This window comes from Coregonus clupeaformis, unplaced genomic scaffold (genome assembly GCF_020615455.1).
Source record: "Coregonus clupeaformis isolate EN_2021a unplaced genomic scaffold, ASM2061545v1 scaf0466, whole genome shotgun sequence".
Classification (NCBI taxonomy): Eukaryota; Metazoa; Chordata; class Actinopteri; order Salmoniformes; family Salmonidae; genus Coregonus; species Coregonus clupeaformis.
Window position 1 is genome coordinate 142,074 of NW_025533921.1, and position 24,595 is coordinate 166,668.

The 24,595-nt window shown below is 43.9% G+C and overlaps 1 protein-coding gene across 1 annotated transcript in view; it reads right to left on the reverse strand.

Annotated features, from left to right (window-relative positions):
* Positions 1 to 2,000: 2,000 nt before the first annotated feature.
* Positions 2,001 to 24,595, reverse strand: part of LOC121583615 (ciliary neurotrophic factor receptor subunit alpha) — a 110,001-nt gene continuing 87,406 nt past the window's right edge. The window contains exons 5-6 of the mRNA XM_045215525.1: positions 18,892 to 19,039; positions 2,001 to 3,270 (exon numbers count right to left, since the gene is read on the reverse strand). Coding sequence (XP_045071460.1) covers position 3,270; positions 18,892 to 19,039 — 149 coding nt within the window. The 3' untranslated portion in view covers positions 2,001 to 3,269. The remainder of the gene's footprint in view (positions 3,271 to 18,891; positions 19,040 to 24,595) is intronic.

The following is a 24,595-nucleotide window of genomic DNA, read 5'->3' on the forward strand; positions in this document are numbered from 1 at the left end:
CTCTCTTTCCACTCCGTCTCTCTCTCTTTCCTCTCCGTCTCTCTCTCTCTTTCCACTCCGTCTCTCTCTCTTTCCTCTGAGTCTCTCTCTCTCTCTTTCCACTCTGTCTCTCTCTCTCTCTCTTTCCACTCCGTCTCTCTCTCTTTCCTCTCTGTCTCTCTCTCTTTCCTCTCCGCTTCTCTCTTTCTCTTTCCTCTCATTATTCCTCTATCTCTTTCCTCTCTGTCTTTGTCTCGCTCTTTCCTGCCTCTCTCTCTTTTATCTCTGCCTGTCTGTGACTGGACATAGTCAATCTGCCAGTCCAATACTCTGATGTGATTGGTCGAGAGAGAGACCAGAGTGTAACTGAGTCTTCTATTCCATTGATCTTCTGCAGACTCCTTTCCTCTCTCCTTGACTAAAAAGTAACAAGTCTCCTGGCTACGGCAGAGAGTGAGGCCCGGGCAGCACAGAGCCACTGGAGAGAAAGAGTTTATATTATTCTGGCAATAGCAGACAGCTAGAGAAGGCAGACAGCTGGAGAAGGCAGCCAGCTAGAGAAGGCAGACAGCTGGAGAAGACACCCAGCTAGAGAACGCAGACAGCTAGAGAAGGCAGACAGCTGGAGAATGCAGACAGCTGGAGAAGGCAGCCAGCTAGAGAACGCAGACAGCTAGAGAAGGCAGACAGCTGGAGAACGCAGACAGCTAGAGAACGCAGACAGCTGGAGAAGGCAGACAGCTAGAGAAGGCAGCCAGCTAGAAAAGGCAGCCAGCTAGAAAAGGCAGACAGCTAGAGAAGGCAGACAGCTAGAGAATGCAGCCAGTAGAGAAGGCAGCCAGCTAGAGAAGGCAGCCAGCTAGAAAAGGCAGCCAGCTAGAAAAGGCAGCCAGCTGGAGAAGGCAGACAGCTGAAGATTGCAGGCAGCTAGAGAAGGCAGCCAGCTTAGGGAGGCAGCCAGCTAGAGAAGGCAGGCAGTTAGAGAAGGCAGCCAGCTAGACAAGGCAGCCAGCTAGAGAAGGCAGCCTGTGGCAAAGCTACAGAGACTGGAAAGAAAGACAAGGAGTTTCAGCTTTAGAGATGACCACTAGATAAGGAGTTTCAGCTTTAGAGAAGACCACTAGACAGGAGTTTCAGCTTTAGAGATGACCACTAGATAAGGAGTTTCAGCTTTAGAGAAGACCGCTATAGACAATATATCAGGGTTCTATATATATGACTATTGCTCTCCCACAGACACCTGGAGTCGTGGAAGGAGAATCTTTCTAATGAAAACAGCTCTTACAACGCTTTTGCATACATTTCCTTTTTTGAATGATACACAGACAAAGAAATACTACGACACAGCTACACAATTAACTTTCTCTCTCTCCCAACATCACCTGGAGTGGCTTCCTCTCGCTCTGTCTGACAAACTATAGAGGGATCACTTTTGATATTAAAATACGGAGAGAAATACAGGGAAAGCATTTGTAATAAACACAGCTCAAACAGCACTGCCATACCCATATGCGTACATGTTGCACACTATGGGAATGTGTTATGCAGTTACCAACAGAAAGAAAGGACAGAGAGATGCTACTCATTGTGAAATGGTCACATTTAATGAACAATCTCTCATTGTATATATATCTATAAAAATAACCCAGGTACAGGTTACAATAATCTAAAACTAATACATACATTATTAAATAATACACTTTTTTTCATGTTAAAGATACATATCATAGTTTTTACAAAATATGATCATGGAGAATTAAGCCATTCTGAATTTCCTACATGTGTAGATCCTATATGTGTAGATCCTATATGTGTAGATCCTATGTGTGTAGATCCTATATTTATTTTATGTTTTTTATTTTTCCTTTATTTATTTTATTTATTTATTTAACGAGGCAAGTCAGTTAAGAAAAATTATTATTTACAATGACGGCCTAACTGACCAAACCCGGACGACGCTGGGCGCCACCCCATGGGACTATGGGACTCCCAATCACGGCCGGTTGTGATACAGCCTGGAATCGTACCAGGGGGTCTGTAGTGACGCCTCAAGCACTGAGATGCAGTGCCTTAGACCGCTGCGCCACTCGGGAGCCCGTGTGTAGATCCTATGTGTGTATTTTAATCTTCAATAATAAACATGTAATAAAGCACAACAGTATTCCTTGTAATAATATGAAGTTGTGATATTGGCTATTAAAATGTAAACCACAAAAACACATTTAGAAAAGGCAATGGAACTATAAAGTAAACTGCCGTCTTTATACAGAGTATATAGTCCACTAGCCAGAGGAATGAGCTTGGAATTAAAAGGTTCTATCTACATTTTTGTGAAAACGGAGTTATTGAAATATTTATGTACAATGTCAACCTATATAGTATTGTAAATATGTTGGTAAAGACTACAAGTTAAAACTAATCACACAGTTCAAACCAACAAGGTTTCGGAACATTAAAGCCAATTATCTCAGAAACATATTTTTGCAGACAGAACCTTATCATTTTAAAGTCACGTGGTGATCTAGTTCCTCAATAGAAAAGTCCCAAGCAGATGACGATGATGGGGAAGAATTGCTCTCAAATCCACAGTGTTTTAACAGCTCTACTCTCTTGCTGATCGCTGGGTGCAGTAGAAGGATAAACCAACCAATAATGGCTGTAGAATACTTATTCGGGATTTCTCCAAAGTGTGTTTTAGTTCTATGTTTTGTTGTTGTTTATGTCGTGTGTTGATGTTTATATTGCGACGTTATGTTGGTTGTCGGATGTCAGATGCAGATTCCTGGAATTCACGAAATCTCCAGGTTCCATCCCTTCTACACAGGCACAGGCTTCAGGAAGCTGAGGATTGTGGGAAACCTTCTCCAAGACGGGTTAGCTGTATGCCACCACAAATGATGAAAGAGGATTTTAGGATCTTTACAAGTGTCTCAAAATTCACAGAATAATGAATGGAATCAGTCCGCTGCGCTGCTGAGGCGAAATCCTATCAGTCTGAGAACCACTAACAAGCCTGGAGCTCCATGGAGACACAGTCCTGTTTCTGTGTTGTCCAATCAATGATGTCTGCATCTGTGCAGCACTGTAGTTCTGCTGTTAGTGCCTGTTGTTGTTGGGAGTCGTTTTTTTCTTCTTCTATTGAATCATTTTTCTTTTTAACTTTGACTTTTAACTTTCTACTTACCGTTGTGTGAAACTTGAATTAAATGATCAATGCAGGATTCCCATTAACATATGCAAAATAGACATAGAAGACTCCTCAATTTCTTCCACAGGAATAAACAGTTACATCTGTGAGAGAGAGAGAGAGAGAGAGAGAGAGAGAGAGAGAGAGAGAGAGAGAGAGAGAGAGAGAGAGAGAGAGAGAGAGAGAGAGAGAGAGAGAGAGAGAGAGAGAGAGAGAGAGAGAGAGAGAGAGAGAGAGAGAGAGAGAGAGAGAGAGAGAGAGAGAGAGTTAGAAACAGAGGTACAGCAAACAGAGCAATATAACAACAGTATTTCTGTATTGTCTGGCTGTCTGGATTCAAACTAACACTGGTGTTCAGATTAGTCACTGACATGCACCAACCTGACCCTCCTCTACATGATGTACTACCACAGAGAAGAGGAGACAGTACTGGACCCTCTACATGATGTACTACCACAGAGAAGAGGAGACAGTACTGGACCCTCTACATGATGTACTACCACAGAGAAGAGGAGACAGTACTGGACCCTCTACAGGATGTACTACCACAGAGAAGAGGAGACAGTACTTGACCCTCTACATGATGTACTACCACAGAGAAGAGGAGACAGTACTGGACCCTCTACGTGATGTACTACCACAGAGAAGAGGAGACAGTACTGGACCCTCTACATGATGTACTACCACAGAGAAGAGGAGACAGTACTGGACCCTCCTCTACAATCAGATCAGAGTCTACCTAACTACCAGGTTGCTCTCTGGAACAGAGCAGGCACCAGATTGTTGATGTGTGGAAGCATGGTTAATGACCTGACATTTCACTGGTCCACAGAGAGGCTAAGAGAGATGCTTACATTCCTCTAACCACCAGACAGATACTGTAAATACATCTGATATTGCATCCGTTAATGTTTTAGAATGGTTCACTTTCATCAAGAACTGCTTTATAATAACACGGAAGAACTAGAGTTATCGTCGTCCATAAGCACTGGCCTGTACCCTACCTGATTCAGATGACCATCCTACCCGTGCTAGATTACGGACACATAATTTATAGATCGGCAGGTAAGGGTGCTCTCGAGCGGCTAGATGTTCTTTACCATTCGGCCATCAGATTTGCCACCAATGCCCCTTATAGGACACATCACTGCACTCTATACTCCTCTGTAAACTGGTCATCTCTGTATACCCGTCGCAAGACCCACTGGTTGATGCTTATTTATAAAACCCTCTTAGGCCTCACTCCTCCCTATCTGAGATACCTACTGCAGCCCTCATCCTCCACATACAACACCCGTTCTGCCAGTCACATTCTGTTAAAGGTCCCCAAAGCACACACATCCCTGGGTCGCTCCTCTTTTCAGTTCGCTGCAGCTAGCGACTGGAATGAGCTGCAAAAAACACTCAAACTGGACAGTTTTATCTCCATCTCTTCATTCAAAGACTCAATTATGGACACTCTTACTGATAGTTGTGGCTGCTTCGCGTGATGTATTGTTGTCTCTACCTTCTTGCCTTTGTGCTGTTGTCTGTGCCCAATAATGTTTGTACCATGTTTTGTGCTGCTGCCATGTTGTGTAGCTACCATGTTGTTGTCATGTGGTGTTGCTACCATGCTGTGTTGTCATGTGGTGTTGCTGCCATGCTGTGTTGTTGTCTTAGGTCTCTCTTTATGTAGTGTTGTGGTGTCTCTCTTTATGTAGTGTTGTGGTGTCTCTCTTTATGTAGTGTTGTGGCGTCTCTCTTTATGTAGTGTTGTGGCGTCTCTCTTTATGTAGTGTTGTGGTGTCTCTCTTTATGTAGTGTTGTGGTGTCTCTCTTTATGTAGTGTTGTGGTGTCTCTCTTTATGTAGTGTTGTGGCGTCTCTCTTTATGTAGTGTTGTGGTGTCTCTCTTTATGTAGTGTTGTGGCGTCTCTCTTTATGTAGTGTTGTGGCGTCTCTCTTTATGTAGTGTTGTGGGTCTCTCTTTATGTAGTATTGTGGCGTCTCTCTTTATGTAGTGTTGTGGTGTCTCTCTTTATGTAGTGTTGTGGTGTCTCTCTTTATGTAGTGTTGTGGTGTCTCTCTTGTCGTGATGTATGTTTTGTCCTATATATATACATTTTAAATCCCAGCCCCTGTCCCCACAGGAGGCCTTTTGCCTTTTGGTAGGCCGTCATTGTAAATAATTATGTGTTCTTAACTGACTTGCCTAGTTAAATAAAATAAAATAAAGAAATCTACTGGTATTTTACATTTTAGTCATTTAGCAGACGCTCTTATCCAGAGCGACTTACAGTTAGTGAGTGCATACATTTTTCATACTGGCCCCCCGTGGGAATCGAATCCACAACCCTAGCATTGCAAACGCCATGCTCTACCAACTGAGCTACAAGCGACCCTAGTATGATTGTATAAAGACAACTATTTTTATCAAATACTGGTATGAATGAATAAAGACTTAACCATTGTTCCGGGTTAAGCGAGCACTGTGCCAAGAAGCAGTGTGGCTTGCAGGTTTGTGTTTCGGAGGACGCATGGCTCTCGACCGTCGCCTCTCCCGAGTCCGTACGGGAGTTGCAGCGATGGGACAAGACTGTAACTACCAATTGGAAATCACGGAATTGGGGAGAAAAAGGGGTAAAAAGTACCAAAGAAATAAAATAATGATTGCCTGCACTATTTTTAACAGTTAGCTGTATTATAGCCTATACTGTGTTTAACAGTTAGCTGTATTATAGCCTGTACTGTATTTAACAGTTAGCTGTATTATAGCCTGTACTGTGTTTAACAGTTAGCTGTATTATAGCCTGTACTGTGTTTAACAGTTAGCTGTATTATAGCCTGTACTGTGTTTAACAGTTAGCTGTATTATAGCCTGCACTATGTTTAACAGTTAGCTGTATTATAGCCTGTACTGTGTTTAACAGTTAGCTGTATTATAGCCTATACTGTGTTTAACAGTTAGCTGTATTATAGCCTGTACTGTGTTTAACAGTTAGCTGTATTATAGCCTATACTGTGTTTAACAGTTAGCTGTATTATAGCCTGTACTGTGTTTAACAGTTAGCTGTATTATAGCCTGTACTGTATTTAACAGTTAGCTGTATTATAGCCTGTACTGTATTTAACAGTTAGCTGTATTATAGCCTGTACTGTATAACAGTTAGCTGTATTATAGCCTGTACTGTGTTTAACAGTTAGCTGTATTATAGCCTGTACTGTGTTTAACAGTTAGCTGTATTATAGCCTGTACTGTGTTTACCAGTTAGCTGTATTATAGCCTGTACTGTGTTTAACATTTAGCTGTATTATAGCCTGTACTGTGTTTAACAGTTAGCTGTATTATAGCCTGTACTGTGTTTAACAGTTAGCTGTATTATAGCCTGTACTGTATTTAACAGTTAGCTGTATTATAGCCTGTACTGTGTTTAACAGTTAGCTGTATTATAGCCTGTACTGTGTTTACCAGTTAGCTGTATTATAGCCTGTACTGTATTTAACAGTTAGCTCTATTATAGCCTGTACTGTGTTTACCAGTTAGCTGTATTATAGCCTGTACTGTATTTAACAGTTAGCTGTATTATAGCCTGTACTGTGTTTACCAGTTAGCTGTATTATAGCCTGTACTGTGTTTAACAGTTAGCTGTATTATAGCCTGTACTGTGTTTAACAGTTAGCTGTATTATAGCCTATACTGTGTTTAACAGTTAGCTGTATTATAGCCTGTACTGTGTTTAACAGTTAGCTGTATTATAGCCTGTACTGTATTTAACAGTTAGCTGTATTATAGCCTGTACTGTGTTTAACAGTTAGCTGTATTATAGCCTGTACTGTGTTTAACAGTTAGCTGTATTATAGCCTGTACTGTGTTTAACAGTTAGCTCTATTATAGCCTGTACTGTATTTAACAGTTAGCTGTATTATAGCCTGTACTGTATTTAACAGTTAGATCTATTATAGCCTGTACTGTGTTTAACAGTTAGCTGTATTATAGCCTGTACTGTGTTTAACAGTTAGCTGTATTATAGCCTGTACTGAGTTTAACAGTTCGCTGTATTATAGCCTGTACTGTGTTTAACAGTTAGCTGTATTATAGCCTGTACTGTGTTTAACAGTTAGCTGTATTATAGCCTGTACTGTGTTTAACAGTTAGCTGTATTATAGCCTGTACTGTGTTTAACAGTTAGCTGTATTATACCCTGTACTGTGTTTAACAGTTAGCTGTATTATAGCATGTACTGTGTTTAACAGTTAGCTGTATTATAGCCTGTACTGTGTTTAACAGTTAGCTGTATTATAGCCTGTACTGTGTTTAACAGTTAGCTGTATTATAGCCTGTACTGTGTTTAACAGTTAGCTGTATTATAGCCTGTACTGTGTTTAACAGTTAGCTGTATTATAGCCTGTACTGTGTTTAACAGTTAGCTGTATTATAGCCTGTACTGTGTTTAACAGTTAGCTGTATTATAGCCTGTACTGTGTTTAACAGTTAGCTGTATTATAGCCTGTACTGTGTTTAACAGTTAGCTGTATTATAGCCTGTACTGTGTTTAACAGTTAGCTGTATTATAGCCTGTACTGTGTTTAACAGTTAGCTGTATTATAGCCTGTACTGTGTTTAACAGTTAGCTGTATTATAGCCTGTACTGTGTTTAACAGTTAGCTGTATTATAGCCTGTACTGTGTTTAACAGTTAGCTGTATTATAGCCTGTACTGTGTTTAACAGTTAGCTGTATTATAGCCTGTACTGTGTTTAACAGTTAGCTGTATTATAGCCTGTACTGTGTTTAACAGTTAGCTGTATTATAGCCTGTACTGTGTTTAACAGTTAGCTGTATTATAGCCTGTACTGTATTTAACAGTTAGCTGTATTATAGCCTGTACTGTATTTAACAGTTAGCTGTATTATAGCCTGTACTGTATTTAACAGTTAGCTGTATTATAGCCTGTACTGTGTTTAACAGTTAGCTGTATTATAGCCTGTACTGTGTTTAACAGTTAGCTGTATTATAGCCTGTACTGTGTTTATCAGTTAGCTGTATTATAGCCTGTACTGTGTTTAACAGTTAGCTGTATTATAGCCTGTACTGTGTTAACAGTTAGCTGTATTATAGCCTGTACTGTGTTTAACAGTTAGCTGTATTATAGCCTGTACTGTGTTTAACAGTTAGCTGTATTATAGCCTGTACTGTGTTTAACAGTTAGCTGTATTATAGCCCTGTACTGTGTTTAACAGTTAGCTGTATTATAGCCTGTACTGTGTTTAACAGTTAGCTGTATTATAGCCTGTACTGTGTTTAACAGTTAGCTGTATTATAGCCTGTACTGTGTTTAACAGTTAGCTGTATTATAGCCTGTACTGTGTTTAACAGTTAGCTGTATTATAGCCTGTACTGTGTTTAACAGTTAGCTGTATTATAGCCTGTACTGTGTTTAACAGTTAGCTGTATTATAGCCTGTACTGTGTTTAACAGTTAGCTGTATTATAGCCTGTACTGTGTTTATCAGTTAGCTGTATTATAGCCTGTACTGTGTTTAACAGTTAGCTGTATTATAGCCTGTACTGTGTATAACAGTTAGCTGTATTATAGCCTGTACTGTATTTAACAGTTAGCTGTATTATAGCCTGTACTGTGTTTAACAGTTAGCTGTATTATAGCCTGTACTGTGTTTAACAGTTAGCTGTATTATAGCCTGTACTGTATTTATCAGTTAGCTGTATTATAGCCTGTACTGTGTTTAACAGTTAGCTGTATTATAGCTTGTACTGTATTTAACAGTTAGCTGTATTATAGCCTGTACTGTGTTTAACATTTAGCTGTATTATAGCCTGTACTGTGTTTAACAGTTAGCTGTATTATAGCCTGTACTGTGTTTAACAGTTAGCTGTATATTATAGCCTGTACTGTGTTTAACAGTTAGCTCTATTATAGCCTGTACTGTATTTAACAGTTAGCTGTATTATAGCCTGTACTGTGTTTAACAGTTAGCTGTATTATAGCCTCTACTGTGTTTAACAGTTAGCTGTATTATAGCCTGTACTGTGTTTAACAGTTAGCTGTATTATAGCCTGTACTGTATTTAACAGTTAGCTGTATTATAGCCTGTACTGTGTTTAACAGTTAGCTGTATTATAGCCTGTACTGTGTTTAACAGTTAGCTGTATTATAGCCTGTACTGTGTTTAACAGTTAGCTGTATTATAGCCTGTACTGTATTTATCAGTTAGCTGTATTATAGCCTGTACTGTGTTTAACAGTTAGCTGTATTATAGCCTGTACTGTATAACAGTTAGCTGTATTATAGCCTGTACTGTGTTTAACAGTTAGCTGTATTATAGCCTGTACTGTGTTCAACAGTTAGCTGTATTATAGCATGTACTGTGTTTAACAGTTAGCTCTATTATAGCCTGTACTGTATTTAACAGTTAGCTGTATTATAGCCTGTACTGTGTTTAACAGTTAGCTGTATTATAGCCTGTACTGTGTTTAACAGTTAGCTGTATTATAGCCTGTACTGTGTTTAACAGTTAGCTGTATTATAGCCTTGTCAGCTTCCTGCCTCCTGTTTGTCTCCGGGCCTCTAGAGGTCATCTGTGTTCCCCTCTGCCTTAGTTCTTCCTCGTGTGTGTCAGCTTCCTGCCTCCTGTTTGTCTCCGGGCCTCTAGAGGTCATCTGTGTTCCCCTCTGCCTTAGTTCTTCCTCATGTGTCCTAATTAGCTTGATCCAGGTCACCTGTGCCTTGTTTCCCCTTGTGTATTTTAGCTGTGTGTTTTCCCCTTGTTTCTCACTTGGTTATTGCGTCCTGACTATGTGTCTCCTGCTTTGTCCCACCGTGTCTGTCCTAGTAAGTTGTTCAAAGTTATCTTTAGTTTGTTTTTCTCCCCTCGTGGAGTTGTTTTGTTTTGCCTCCTGTTTTGGAACATTAAATCTACTTGCCTGGAGTATTGCCTTGGGTGTTTCATTTGGGTCCTACAACACCTCCTCTGTGGCTAAGGGGGGGCATGTTTAAACTAAATATATAGAATTGCGGCTTGCTAAGACGAAAAAAAGAATATAATATTGCTCATTATGCAGGGTAGTACCCCCAGCTCTCCACATCTGAGACCGGAGTTTCTAGCCCGGTTTGTGACAGAATAACCAAGTCAATCATGGACCCAGAAACACTCAGTTCCCCGGACCTGTTGGCGGTGATCACTCGACATGAGGCTTCTTTCCAGCGCCATGAAGCCGTTCTCAGCCGACAAGAGGAGCTGATGGCTAGTCATTCTCAACTCCTGGCCGAAATGATGAGTTCCCTCCGCCAGCTCTTTGAACGCCTCCCTGGTCCTCTCCCTTCCCCCAGGTCACCCCCCAGTGACGACAGGTCGTCTCGGTTGGCGGAGCCCCGACTACCACCTCCCAAGCCCTTTTCTGGGGATCCAAGCTCTTGCCAGGGTTTCCTCACCCAATGCTCCCTCACCTTCGAGCTCCAACCCTCAAGTTTTCCCACAGACCGTTCCAAGATTGCCTACATCATTACCCTTCTTTCAGACAAGGCGCTCGCCTGGGCTTCTGCGGTGTGGCAGTCCCAGGAGGCCTGTTGTGACTCCCACGCTGCATTTGTAGAAGAGTTCAAGCGGGTGTTCGATCATCCTGTCAGTGGGCGGGAGGCTTCCAAGCGCCTACTGTCTCTCCGTCAGGGGCCCTGAAGCACGGCAGATTTTGCCATTGATTTCCGGACCATAGCAGCAAGGAGCGGATGGAATGATGAAGCGCTGAGGGTCTGCTTTCAGGGAGGGTTATCTGAGCCCCTTCAAGATGAGTTAGCCACCCGAGAACCAGCTGGTGATCTCGAGTCCCTCATAGCCTTGGCCATCCGCCTGGACAATCGTCTAAGAGAGCGGAGAACGGCTCGCCGTCAGGTGTCTCATTCCCAAGTTCCTCTGAGCAGCTCTGTTTCTCCTGTTTGGACTCCGTCATTCAGAGCTGCCCCGGCTCCTGAACTGCTCCAGGATTCCCCGGAGAGCATGCAGTTAGGCCGTTCCAGGCTTTCTCCCAATGAAAGGGAACGTCGCATGAGGGAGCGTCGGTGCCTCTACTGCGGGGTTGCCGGCCACTTCCGATCCACTTGCCCCGAGCTTTCGGGAAACGCCAGTCCCCGCCCAGCTACAGGAGGGCTGTGATGGGGAGAGTTAGAGCGCCTCCTACTAACGCTGTCCTGGCTATTCCAGCCACTCTGTCCTGGGGGGGCCACCAGCATCGGGTCCAGGCTATGATCGATTCCGGTGCCGCAGGTGATTTCCTGGATGTAACCTTGGCTAAGGAACTTAAGATCCCTACCCAACTACTTCCTCAACCCCAGGCAGTTACAGCCTTAGATGGCAGACCTCTGGAACCAGGAAAGGTTACCGAGGCGACTCAGTCCCTGCGACTTACCATCTCTCAACACCAGCAGGAGGAGACCTTCTATCTCATTGACTCTCCCGAGTATCCTATTATCCTGGGTCACCCTTGGCTATGCAGACATAATCCCCAGATCGACTGGCCTACGGGCACCATTCTAAGCTGGGGTCCCGCCTGCCAACTCACCTGCATGCTTCAGAGTCCCTCAGCCCCTAGTACCCAGTTTCAAGAGTCTGTTGACGTCTCCCGAGTCCCCAGTGTTTACCATCGGTTCAAGGCAGTGTTCAGCAAGGCCCGGGCTACTTCCTTACCGCCTCATCGCACGTATGACTGTGCCATTGATCTACTCCCTGGGTGCTGCCCTCCTAGAGGTCGGATCTTTTCCTTGTCCTCCCCGAGCACGCAGCTATGGACACCTACATTAAGGAGTCCTTGGCAGCCGGCCTCATCTATGCCTCTACTTCCCGGCTGGGGCGGGCTTCTTTTTGTTGAAAAGAAAGACGGGGGTCTTAGGCCTTGTATTGATTACCGGGGACTCAACAAGATCACGGTTTGGAATCGATACCCCCTTCCTCTCATGGCCACTGCTTTTGAGCTGCTTCAAGGGGCTTCCATTTTTACTAAGCTGGATCTCCGCAATGCTTACCATCTCGTGCGGATCCGGCAAGGAGACGAATGGAAGACGGCGTTCAACACGCCCACGGGGCACTATGAATATCGGGTGATGCCGTTCGGGCTCACCAATGCCCCCGCAGTATTCCAAGCCCTGATTAATGATGTTCTCCGGGATATGCTTAATCTGTTCGTCTTCGTGTACCTGGACGATATCCTCATCTTCTCGAGGTCACTGAAGGAGCATGAGGGGCATGTTAGCAGGGTTCTCCAGAGGCTCCTTGACAATCACCTCTACGTTAAGCCTGAGAAGTGTGAATTTCATGTTTCTCAGACTCAGTTTCTCGGGTTTATTGTCACTCCCGGGCACCTAGAGATGGATCCCAAGAAGGTCAAGGCGGTCCACGATTGGCCCACACCTGCCACGGTCAAGGAGGTTCAACGGTTCATTGGCTTTTCTAACTTCTATCGGAAGTTCATTAAGAATTTCAGCTCGGTGGTAGCCCCCTTGACGACGCTTACCAAGGGAGGAGGGACCAAGATTCACTGGGGTCCGGAAGCAGCAGGGGCCTTCGAGGATCTCAAGCGCCGCTTCACGTCTGCTCCGATTCTGGTGACCCCTGACCCAGAGAGACCTTTCGTGGTGGAGGTGGACGCCTCAGAGGTGGGGGGTGGGAGCCGTCCTGTCACAGAGGGGTGCGGATGGGAGATTACACCCTTGTGCCTTCATGTCTCGCCGCCTGTCTGAGGCCGAGCGCAACTACCACGTGGGGGATCTAGAGTTGCTTGCGGTAAAACTGGCATTGGAAGAGTGGCGCCATTAGCTTGAGGGGGCTCAGCACCCTTTCCAGGTTCTCACAGACCACAAGAACCTGGAATATCTCCAACAGGCTAAGCGGATGAACCCTCGGCAAGCACGATGGTCCCTTTTCTTTAATCGATTCCAGTTCCTCCTGACTTACCGACCTGGCACCAAGAACGTCAAGCCGGATGCTCTGTCTCGAGTCTATTCTCCCGAGTTACAAGAGAAGCCCTTGGCATCGATTATTCCGAGGTCTAGGATCGTCGCACCTCTTCAGTGGGAACTAGAAAGAGGGGTACGAGAAGCTCTTGTCCAGGAGCCCGATCCAGGCGGTGGTCCTGCCGGTCGCCTGTACGTTCCTCTCTCTGTTCGGGGCCGCGTCTTGCAGTGGGGTCATGAGTCGCCCTTGACATGCCATCCAGGCAGTGCTCGCACACTGGAGTTCCTCCGACGGCGGTTTTGGTGGCCGTCCATCAAGAAGGACGTGCAGGTCTATGTTGAGGCCTGCCCTGTGTGCAACCAGGGAAAGTCGACACGCCAGCGACCCCAGGGACTGCTCCATCCCTTACCTGTTCCTCGAAGGCCATGGTCACACCTTTCTCTGGACTTTGTTACGGGACTTCCTCTATCCCAGGGCAACACCGTCATCCTAGTGGTGGTAGACCGGTTCTCTAAGGCTGCCCGGTTTATTCCCCTGCCCAAGCTGCCCTCGGCTAAGGAGACTGCTGAGCTCCTCATGAACCATGTCTTCCGGATATTTGGTATTCCCCTGGACGTGGTCTCTGACCGAGGTCCCCAATTCTCGTCCCGGTTTTGGGGGCCTTCTGCAGGCTTGTTGGGGCCACAGCCAGCCTATCGTCGGGGTTCCATCCAGAGTCTAATGGCCAAACGGAACGGATTAATCAGGATCTGGAGACCACCCTGCGGTGTATGGCGGCCAGTAATCCCACGTCTTGGGCCACCTATATCATTTGGGCTGAATATGCCCACAACACCCTCCAGTCCTCAGCCACCGGATTGTCCCCCTTCGAATGCCAGTTCGGTTACAACCCTCCATTGTTTCCAGAGGAGGAGGCGCAAGTTGGTGTTCCCTCGGCCCAGCGCTTTGTCCAACGCTGTAGGCGGACCTGGAAGAAGGCCAGGCGTGCCCTCCTTCGGACCTCCCAGAGATACCAAAGTCAGGCTAATCGCCACCGCCGGGACGGCCCCTAGTTTCCGAGCTGGTCAGAGAGTTTGGTTGGCCACAAAGAACCTGCCCCTCCGGGTCGAATCCAGGAAGCTTTCCCAGAGATACATCGGGCCTTTCCGCATTGCTAGAAAGGTTAACCCTGTGTCGTATCGTTTGGTTCTCCCTCGCTCCCTTAGAGTTAACCCCACTTTCCATGTTTCACTCCTTAAACCTGTCTTGTCTTCTCCCTTTGCCCCCCCACGCAGACCCCCGCCACCTCCCAGGATCATTGACGGCCAGCCAGCCTACACAGTCCGCCGGATACTGGACTCCCGGAGGGTCCAGAACTCTCTGCAGTATCTGGTGGACTGGGAGGGCTACGGGCCGGAGGAGCGCTCCTGGGTTCCAGCCAGGGACATCCTGGACCCAGGTTTGATCCGAGAGTTTCGCACCCTGAGGCCAGGGTGTTCTGGAAGGAACGTCAGGAGTCGTTCCTAGAGGAGGGGGTCCTGTCAGCTTCCTGCCTCCTGTTTGTCTCCGGGCCTCTAGAGGTCATCTGTGTTCCCCTCTGCCTTAGTTCTTCCTCGTGTGTGTCAGCTTCCTGCCTCCTGTTTGTCTCCGGGCCTCTAGAGGTCATCTGTGTTCCCCTCTGCCTTAGTTCTTCCTCATGTGTCCTAATTAGCTTGATCCAGGTCACCTGTGCCTTGTTTCCCCTTGTGTATTTTAGCTGTGTGTTTTCCCCTTGTTTCTCACTTGGTTATTGCGTCCTGACTATGTGTCTCCTGCTTTGTCCCACCGTGTCTGTCCTAGTAAGTTGTTCAAAGTTATCTTTAGTTTGTTTTTCTCCCCTCGTGGAGTTGTTTTGTTTTGCCTCCTGTTTTGGAACATTAAATCTACTTGCCTGGAGTATTGCCTTGGGTGTTTCATTTGGGTCCTACAACACCTCCTCTGTGGCTAAGGGGTAGTACCCCCAGCTCTCCACATCTGAGACCGGAGTTTCTAGCCCGGTTTGTGACAAGCCTGTACTGTGTTTAACAGTTAGCTGTATTATAGCCTGTACTGTGTTTAACAGTTAGCTGTATTATAGCCTGTACTGTGTTTAACAGTTAGCTGTATCATAGCCTGTACTGTATTTAACAGTTAGCTGTATTATAGCCTATACTGTGTTTAACAGTTAGCTGTATTATAGCCTGTACTGTGTTTAACAGTTAGCTCTATTATAGCCTGTACTGTATTTAACAGTTAGCTGTATTGTTGCTTTGTGGTAATCCGGTACGCTACTACAGTCTTATTGTTTCTGGTAAAAATATAAGTTATTAGTCTATTTAATTTTTTGATTGCGTTCTGTTTTAAGATGGGGGGTTTTCTCACCCATTACTTCCAGTTGTCCAGTGGATTCTGTCTTCATTATCTTATCACTATTTAATGGATTGGTGCAACAAGTGGTGCTGAATCTCCACTCAGAAAAGACGCAAACAACTGTATTCTATTGTTTTGAAAATAAATGTGATTAGTATTATAATGTTTCTTAGTACGAATCAATAATAGTTTTCTTTGTGATGGTGTGTAATAAATAGGCCTACCACTGTTTTGACAGCGGCACCACACATTCTGTGACACTCAAGTTGTGTGGGAAAAGAAAAATATGATTTATGTTGTATTATTCTGTTGTATTCCTTTATATTAAATATTACTATAATATATACATTGGGGGAAAAAAGGATTTAGTCAGTCACCAATTGTGCAAGTTCTCCCACTTAAAAAGATGAGAGAGGCCTGTAATTTTGATCATAGGTACACGTCAACTATGACAGACAAATTTAGAGAAAAAAAATCCAGAAAATCACATTGTAGGATTTTTAATGAATTTATTTGCAAATTATGGTGGAAAATAAGTATTTGGTCACCTACAAACAAGCAAGATTTCTGGCTCTCACAGACCTGTAACTTCTTCTTTAAGAGGCTCCTCTGTCCTCCACTCGTTACCTGTATTAATGGCACCTGTTTGAACTTGTATCAGTATAAAAGACACCTTTCCACAACCTCAAACAGTCACACTCCAAACTCCACTATGGCCAAGACCAAAGAGCTGTCAAAGGACACCAGAAACAAAATTGTAGACCTGCACCAGGCTGGGAAGACTGAATCTGCAATAGGTAAGCAGCTTGGTTTGAAGAAATCAACTGTGGGAGCAAGTATTAGGAAATGGAAGACATACAAGACCACTGATAATCTCCCTCGATCTGGGTCTCCACGCAATATCTCACCCCGTGGGGTCAAAATGATCACAAGAACGGTGAGCAAAAATCCCAGAACCACACGGGGGGTATATAACAAAGTATTGAGAAACGTTTGTTATTGACCAAATACTTATTGTCCACCATAATTTGCAAATAAATTCATTAAAAATCCTACAATGTGATTTTCTGGATTTTTTTTTCTCATTTTGTCTGTCATAGTTGACGTGTACCTATGATGAAAATTACAGGCCTCTCTCATCTTTTTAAGTGGGAGAACTTGCACAATTGGTGGCTGACTAAATACTTTTTCCCCACTGTATGTGTTGACTGATCAGGGGAATGTTAGTGTGTCTTGTCTGTTTAATGATCAAAATAACAACTATTGATTTAAATAGCATGGTGTAGCCATGCAGCCTCGGCTGAACACACCAATGACTGAATTAAACTCAAAATATGCTATTCTATACTTTGTCATTGTCTTTCAGGACCTGCCTAAACGAATGAATAATGGATTTCTTTGTGATGGTGTGTATTCAATGGATTTATCAAAATAGACACCCACCCACATCGCACACTCCCACTCCTCAGTGGTGGGGCCGTCATTCGCACGGGAGGTATACAAGGCTTATTCCTGCAAGAATTTGGTAAAAATGGGGCCGTTTTTTTTACATGCAACATACCGACATTACTGTGAACTAGGTAGTTATATAGACGCAATTCTATTTTGGATGCTTCCCATTCCACTTAATTACTGTCGGAATTCATCTTGTCTTGGTCTGCAAATGCGATCAAAGATGTGCATTATCCTATTATGAAGGCCATATCGATATGAACAGCTAAGAGGAGTGTTGTTAATAAAAGCATTAGAATTTCATTTAAATCTTATTGTATTTCGCTGTTTCATGTAGTAGGCCATGCATGATGCAAATCCATGGGGCTATAGTTAGAGATCAATGTACCGTCAACGAGGACGTTAATGAGGAAGCCTACTGGTCACCAGCAGGCCACGTCAACAAGTGGAACATACAATTCATTTAGGCCTTTTTATTTTTATTTTTTTATTTCACCTTTATTTAACCAGGTAAGCCAGTTGAGAACAGGTTCTCATTTACAACTGCGACCTGGCCAAGATAAAGCAAAGTAGTGCAATAAAAACAACACAGAGTTACATATGGGGTAAAAAAAAAAACATAAAGTCAGAAATACAACAGAAAATATATATACAGTGTGTGCAAATGTAGCAAGTTATGGAGGTAAGGCAATAAATAGGCTATAGTGCAGAATAATTACAATAGTATTAACACTGGAATGCTAGATGTGCAAGAGATTATGTGCAAATAGAGATACTGGGGTGCAAAAGAGCAAATTAAATAACAATATAGGGATGAGGTAGTTGGGTGGGCTAATTTCAGATGGGCTGTGTACAGGTGCAGTGATCGGTAAGGTGCTCTGACAACTGATGCTTAAAGTTATTGGGGGAGATAAGAGTCTCCAGCTTCAGAGATTTTTGCAATTCGTTCCAGTCATTGGCAGCAGAGAACTGGAAGGAATGGCGGCCAAAGGAGGTGTTGGCTTTGGGAATGACCAGTGAGATATACCTGCTGGAGCGCAGACTGCGGGTGGGTGCTGCTATGGTGACCAATGAGCTAAGATAAGGCGGGGATTTGCCTAGCAGTGATTTATAGATGGCCTGGAGCCAGTGGGTTTGACGACGAACATGTAGTGAGGACCAGCCAACAAGAGCGTACAGGTCACAGTGGTGGGTAGTGTATGGGGCTTTGGAGACAAAACGGATGGCACTGTGATAGACTACATCCAATTTGCTGAGTAGAGTGTTGGAGGCTATTTTGTAAATGACATCGCCGAAGTCAAGGATCGGTAGGATAGTCAGTTTTACGAGGGCATGTTTGGCAGCATGAGTGAAGGAGGCTTTGTTGCGAAATAGGAAGCCGATTCTAGATTTAACTTTGGATTGGAGATTCTTTATGTGAGTCTGGAAGTTGAGTTTACAGTCTAACCAGACACCTAGATATTTGTAGTTGTCCACATACTCTAGGTCAGACCCGTCGAGAGTGGTGATTCTAGTCGGGTGGGCGGGTGCTAGCAGCGTTCGATTGAAAAGCATGCATTTAGTTTTACTAGTGTTTAAGAGCAGTTGAAGGCTACTGAAGGATTGTTGTATGGCATTGAAGCTCGTTTGGAGGTTTGTTAACACAGTGTCCAATGAAGGGCCAGATGTATACAAAATGGTGTCGTCTGCGTAGAGGTGGATCTGAGAGTCACCAGCAGCAAGAGCGACATCATTGATATACACGGAGAAAAGTGTCGGCCCAACGTTGTGCATTTTATTACGGGCTTTAAATGCTTTATAAAAATGGGAATTTGAATTCCAACTCCACCCGTTGCATCAATTGTATTTTTACATCTCAAGAAAGAGATGCACCTCCCTTTCTTTTTTTTTATGGACCCACCCATGGAAATCCAATACCTGTCCAACTGATTTGTTCCGGTGCCGGGTCTGGGTTATCTACTCACCACATGAGGGCCAGCGTTAGGGCCCCTTGCAGCAGACAGGAGGACCAGAGGAGAGGTGAGAGGAGGTGTAGGGACGAGGAAGCTCCGCCCACTGGGACACCTGCCCTATGGGGCTCTGCTGAGGGAGGGGCCGGGGAGGGGGTGGTCTCTGTAACACAGCCAATCACAACACAGCCAATTAAAACACATATCCAATCAGAAGATATCCAATGAGAAGCCAACAGAAGATGGCAGGACGTGTCTGACCATAGTGACCAATGTCAGAACAGAACATAGATACATCCATATAGTTCCATACAGTATATCTATAGCCACTATGCACCTCTCAACATATCCAATAACACAATAAAAGACAGCAGGACATGCAAGGACATATTTGACCAGAGCAGGACATGTTTGACCAGAGCAGAACATGCCAGGACATGTTTGACCAGAGCAGAACATGCCAGGGCATGTTCGACCAGAGCAGAACATGACAGGACATGTTTGACCAGAGCAGAGCATGACAGGACATGTTTGACCAATACCTAAAATCGAATCAAATGTTATTTGTCACATGCTTCGTTAACAACAGGCGTAGACTAACAGTGAAATGCTTGCTAACGGGCCCTTCCCAACGACGCAGAGAGGGAAAAAATTATAAAAAAATTAGAAATAATAGAAAAATAATAACACGAGAAATAAATACACACTGAGTAACGATAACTTGGCTATATACAGGGAGTACCAGTACTGAGTCGATGTGCAGCGGTACCAGGTAATAACATGGCTATATACACGGGTACCAGTACTGAGTCGATGTGCAGGGGTACGAGGTAATTTAGGTAGATACACTACATGGTCAAAATCATGGGCATTAATATGGAGTTGGTCCCCCCTTTGCTGCTGTGCAGGCCAGTTAAGTTCTTCCACACCGATCTCGACAAACCATTTCTCTGTCTTTCCCAAACTGTTGCCACAAAGTTGGAAGCATAGAATCGTCTAGAATGTCATTGTATGCTGTAGCGTTAAGACTTCCCTTCACTGGAAGTAAGGGGCCTAGCCCAAACTATGAAAAACAGCCCCAGACCTTTATTCCTCCTCCACCAAACTTTACAGTTAGCACTATGCATTGGGGCAGGTAGTGTTCTCCTGGCATCTGCCAAACCCAGATTTGTCCGTCGTACTGCCAGATGGTGAAGCATGATTCATCACTCCAGAGGATGTGTTTCCACTGCAGAGTCCAGTAGCGGCGAGCTTTACACCACTCCAGCCGACGCTTGACATTGTGCTTGGTGATCTTAGGCTTGTGTGCGGCTACTCGGCCATGGAAACCAAATTCATGACGCTCCCGACGAACAGTTCTTGTGCTGACGTTGCTTCCAGAGGCAGGTCGGAACTCGGCAGTGAGTGTTGCAACTGAGGACAGACGATTTTTATGCGCTTCAGCACTCAGCGGTCCCGTTCAGTGAGCTTGTTTGGCCTATTACTTTGTGGCTGAGCCGTTGTTGCTCCAAGACATTTCCACTTTACAATAACAGCCTTTACAGTTGACAGATGTAGCAGGGCAGACATTAGACCAACTGACTTGTTGGAAAGGTAACTTCCTGTGACGGTGCCACATTGAAAGTCACTGAGCTCTTCAGTGAGGCCATTCTACTGCCAATGTTTGTCTATGGAGATTGCATGGCGGTGTGCTCGATTTTATACACCTGTCAGCAATGGGTTTGGATGAAATAACCGAATCCACTAATTTGAAGGGGTGTCCACGTACTGATGTATATACAGTGCATTCTGAAAGTATTCAGATCCCTTGACTTTTTCCACATTTTGTTACGTTACAGCCTTATTCTAAAATTGATTAAATAGTTTTTTCCCCTCATCAATCTACACACAATACTCCATAATTACAATGCAAAAACAGGTTTTAAGAATTTTTTTCAAATTCATAAACAATTAAAAACTGAAATATCACATTTACATACGTTTTCAAACCCTTTACTCTGTACTTTGTTGAAGCACCTTTGGCAACGATTACAACCTTGAGTCTTCTTGGGTATGGCACACCTGTATTTGTGGAGTATTTGTGGAGTTTCTCCAATTCTTCTCTGCAGATCCTCTCAAGCTCTGTCAGGTTGGATGGTGAGCGTCGCTGCACAGCTAATTTCAGGTCTCTCCAGAGATGTTAGATTGGGTTCAAGACCGGGCTCTGGCTGGGCCAATCAAGGACATTCAGAGACATGTCCCGAAGCCACTCCTGCGTTGTCTTGGCTGTGTGCTTAGGGTTGTTGTCCTGTTGGAAGGTGAACCTTCACCCCAGTCTGAGGTCCTGAGCGCTCTGGAGCAGGTTTCAAGGATCAAGGATCTCTGTACTTTGCTCCGTTCATCTTTCCCTCAATCCTGACTAGTCTCCCAGTCCCTGCCGCTGAAAAACATCCCCACAGCATAATGCTGCCACCACCATTCTTCACCAAAGGGATGGTGCCAGGTTTCCTCCAGACGTGATGGTTGGCATTCAGGCCAAAGAGTTCAATCTTGGTTTCATCAGACCAGAGAATTTGTTTCTCATGGTCTGAGAGTCTTTAGGTGCCTTTTGGCAAACTCCATGCGGGCTGCCATGTTTCTTTAACTGACGAGTGGCTTCCATCTGGCCACTCTACCATAAAGGCCTGATTGGTGGAGCGCTGCAGAGATGGTTGTCCTTCTGGAAGGTTCTCCCATCTCCACAGAGGAACTCTAGAATTCTGTCAGAGTGACCATTGAGTTCTTGGTCACCTCCCTGACCAAGGCCCTTCTCCCACGATTGCTCAGTTTGGCCGGGCGGCCAGCTCTAGGAAGAGTCTTAGTGGTTCCAAACTTCTTCCATTTAAGAATGGAGGCCACTTTGTTCTTGGGGACCTTCAATGCTGCAGAAATGTTTTGGTAACCTTCCCCAGATCTGTGCCTCGACACAATCCCGTCTCGGAGCTCTACGGACAATTCCTTCGACCTCATGGTTTGGTTTTTGCTCTGACATGCACTGTCAACTGTGGGACCTTATATAGACAGGTGTGTGCCTTTCCAAATCATGTCCAATCAATTGAATTTACCACAGGTGGACTCCAGTCAAGTTGTAGAAAGATCTCAAGAATGATCAATGATAACAGGGTGCACCTGAGCTCAATTTCGTGTCTTATAGCAAAGGGTCTGAATACTTATATAAATACTTATTTCTGTTTTTTAATTTTAATACATTTGCAAAAATGTATACAAAACTGTTTTCACTTTTGTCATTATGGGTTATTGTGTGCATATTGCTGCGGAAAAATATAATTGAATCAATTTTAGAATAAGGCTGTAACATAACAAAATGTGGAAAAAGTCAAGGGTAATGAATACTTTCCGAAGGCACTGTACATATGAAATGAGTAAAGCAGTATGTAAACATTATTAAAGTGACCAGTGATTCCATGACTATGTACATAGGGCAGCAGCACTGACTTGCCCCTGGATAGATGTTTCAGCATTGTCTCAATGAAGAGTTCGGCGTTCGACTAGACATGTACACACGCATTTACAAGCAGCGGCAATATGTGAACCTAACCTAGCTTAATAAAAGCCTGAGTAGATCGCTTCCTAGTGACAGACAAAGTGAGACACACCTTGTGAAGACTTACAGAAAACGTTTGACCTGTGTCATTGCCAACAAAGGGTATATAACAAAGTATTGAGAAACTTTTGTTATTGACCAAATACTTATTTTCCACCATAATTTGCCAATAAATTCATTAAAAATCCTACAATGTGATTTTCTGGATTTTATTTTCTCAATTTGTCTGTCATAGTTGATGTGTACCTTTGATGAAAATTACAGGCCTCTCTCATCTTTTTAAGTGGGAGAACTTGCACAATTGGCTGACTAAATACTTTTTTCCCCCACTGTATATACAGTTGAAGTCGGAGGTTTACATACACCTTAGCCAAATACATTTAAACTCAGTTTTTCACAATTCCTGACATTTAATCCTAGTAAAAAATCCCTGTCTTAGGTAAGTTAGGATCACCACTTTATTTTAAGAATGTGAAATGTCAGAATAATAGTAGAAAGAATGATACATTTCAGATTTTATTTCTTTCATCACATTCCCAGTGGGTCAGAAGTTTATATACACTCAATTAGTATTTGGTAGCATTGCCTTTAAATAGTTTAACTTGGGTCAAACGTTTCGGGTAGCCTTCCACAAGCTTCCCACAATAAGTTGGGTGAATTTTGGCCCATTCCTCCTGACAGAGCCGGTGTAACTGAGTCAGGTTTGTAGGCCTCCTTGCTCGCACACATTCTTTTTCAGTTCTGCCCACAAATGTTCTATAGGATTGAGGTCAGGGCTTTGTGATGGCCACTCCAATACCTTGACTTTGTTGTCCTTAAGCCATTTTGCCACAACTTTGGAGGTATGCTTGGGGTCATTGTCCATTTGGAAGACCCATTTGCGACCAAGCTTTAACTTCCTGACTGATGTCTTGAGATGTTGCTTCAATATATCCACATCATTTTCCTTCCTCATGATGCCATCTATTTTGTGAAGTGCACCAGTCCCTCCTGCAGCAAAGGACCCCCACAGCATGATACTGCCACCCCCGTGCTTCACGGTTGGGATGGCTTTGGAGTCCCCTGTAGCTCAGTTGGTAGAGCATGGTGCTTGCAACGCCAGGGTTGTGGGTTCGTTTCCCACGGGAAGCCTGTATGAAAATGTATGCGCTCACTAACTGTAAGTCGCTCTGGATAAGAGCATCTGCTAAATGACTTAAATGTAAAAATGTGTTCTTCGGCTTGCAAGCGACCCCCTTTTTCCTCCAAACATATTGATGGTCATTATGGCCAAGCAGTTCTATTTTTGTTTCATCAGACCAGAGGACATTTCTCCAGAAAGTACTATCTTTGTGGTCTGGCTTTTTTATGGTGGTTTTGGAGCAGTGGCTTCTTCCTTGCTGAGCGGCCTTTCAGGTTATGTCGATATAGGACTCGTTTTACTGTGGATATAGATACTTTTGTACCTGTTTCTTCCAGCATCTTCTCAAGGTCCTTTGCTGTGGTTCTGGGATTGATTTGCACTTTTCGCACCAAAGCACGTTCATCTCTAGGAGACAGAACGCGTCTCCTTCCTGAGCCGTATGACGGCTACGTGGTCCCATGGTGTTTATACTTGCATACTATTGTTTGTACAGATGAACGTGGTACCTTCAGGCATTTGGAAATTGCTCCCAAGGATGAACCAGACTTGTGGAGGTCTACAATTTTTCTTTCTGAGGTCTTGGCTGATTTCTTTAGATTTTCCCATGATGTCAAGCAAAGAGGCAAAGAGTTTGAAGGTAGGCCTTGAAATACATCCACAGGTACATCTCCAATTGACTCAAATGATGTCAATTAGCCTATCAGAAGCTTCTAAAGCCATGACATCCTTTTCTAGAATTTTCCAAGATGTTTAAAGGCACAATTAACTTAGTGTATGTAAACTTCTGACCCACTGGAATTGTGATACAGTGAATTATATGTGAAATAATCTGTCTGTAAACAATTGTTGGAAAAATTACTTGTGTCACGCACAAAGTAGATGTCCTAACCGACTTGCCAAAACTATAGTTTGTTAACAAGAAATGTGTGTAGTGGTTGAAAAATTAGTTTTAATGACTCCAACCTAAGTGTATGTAAACTTCCGACTTCAACTGTACAGTGGGGGAAAAAAAG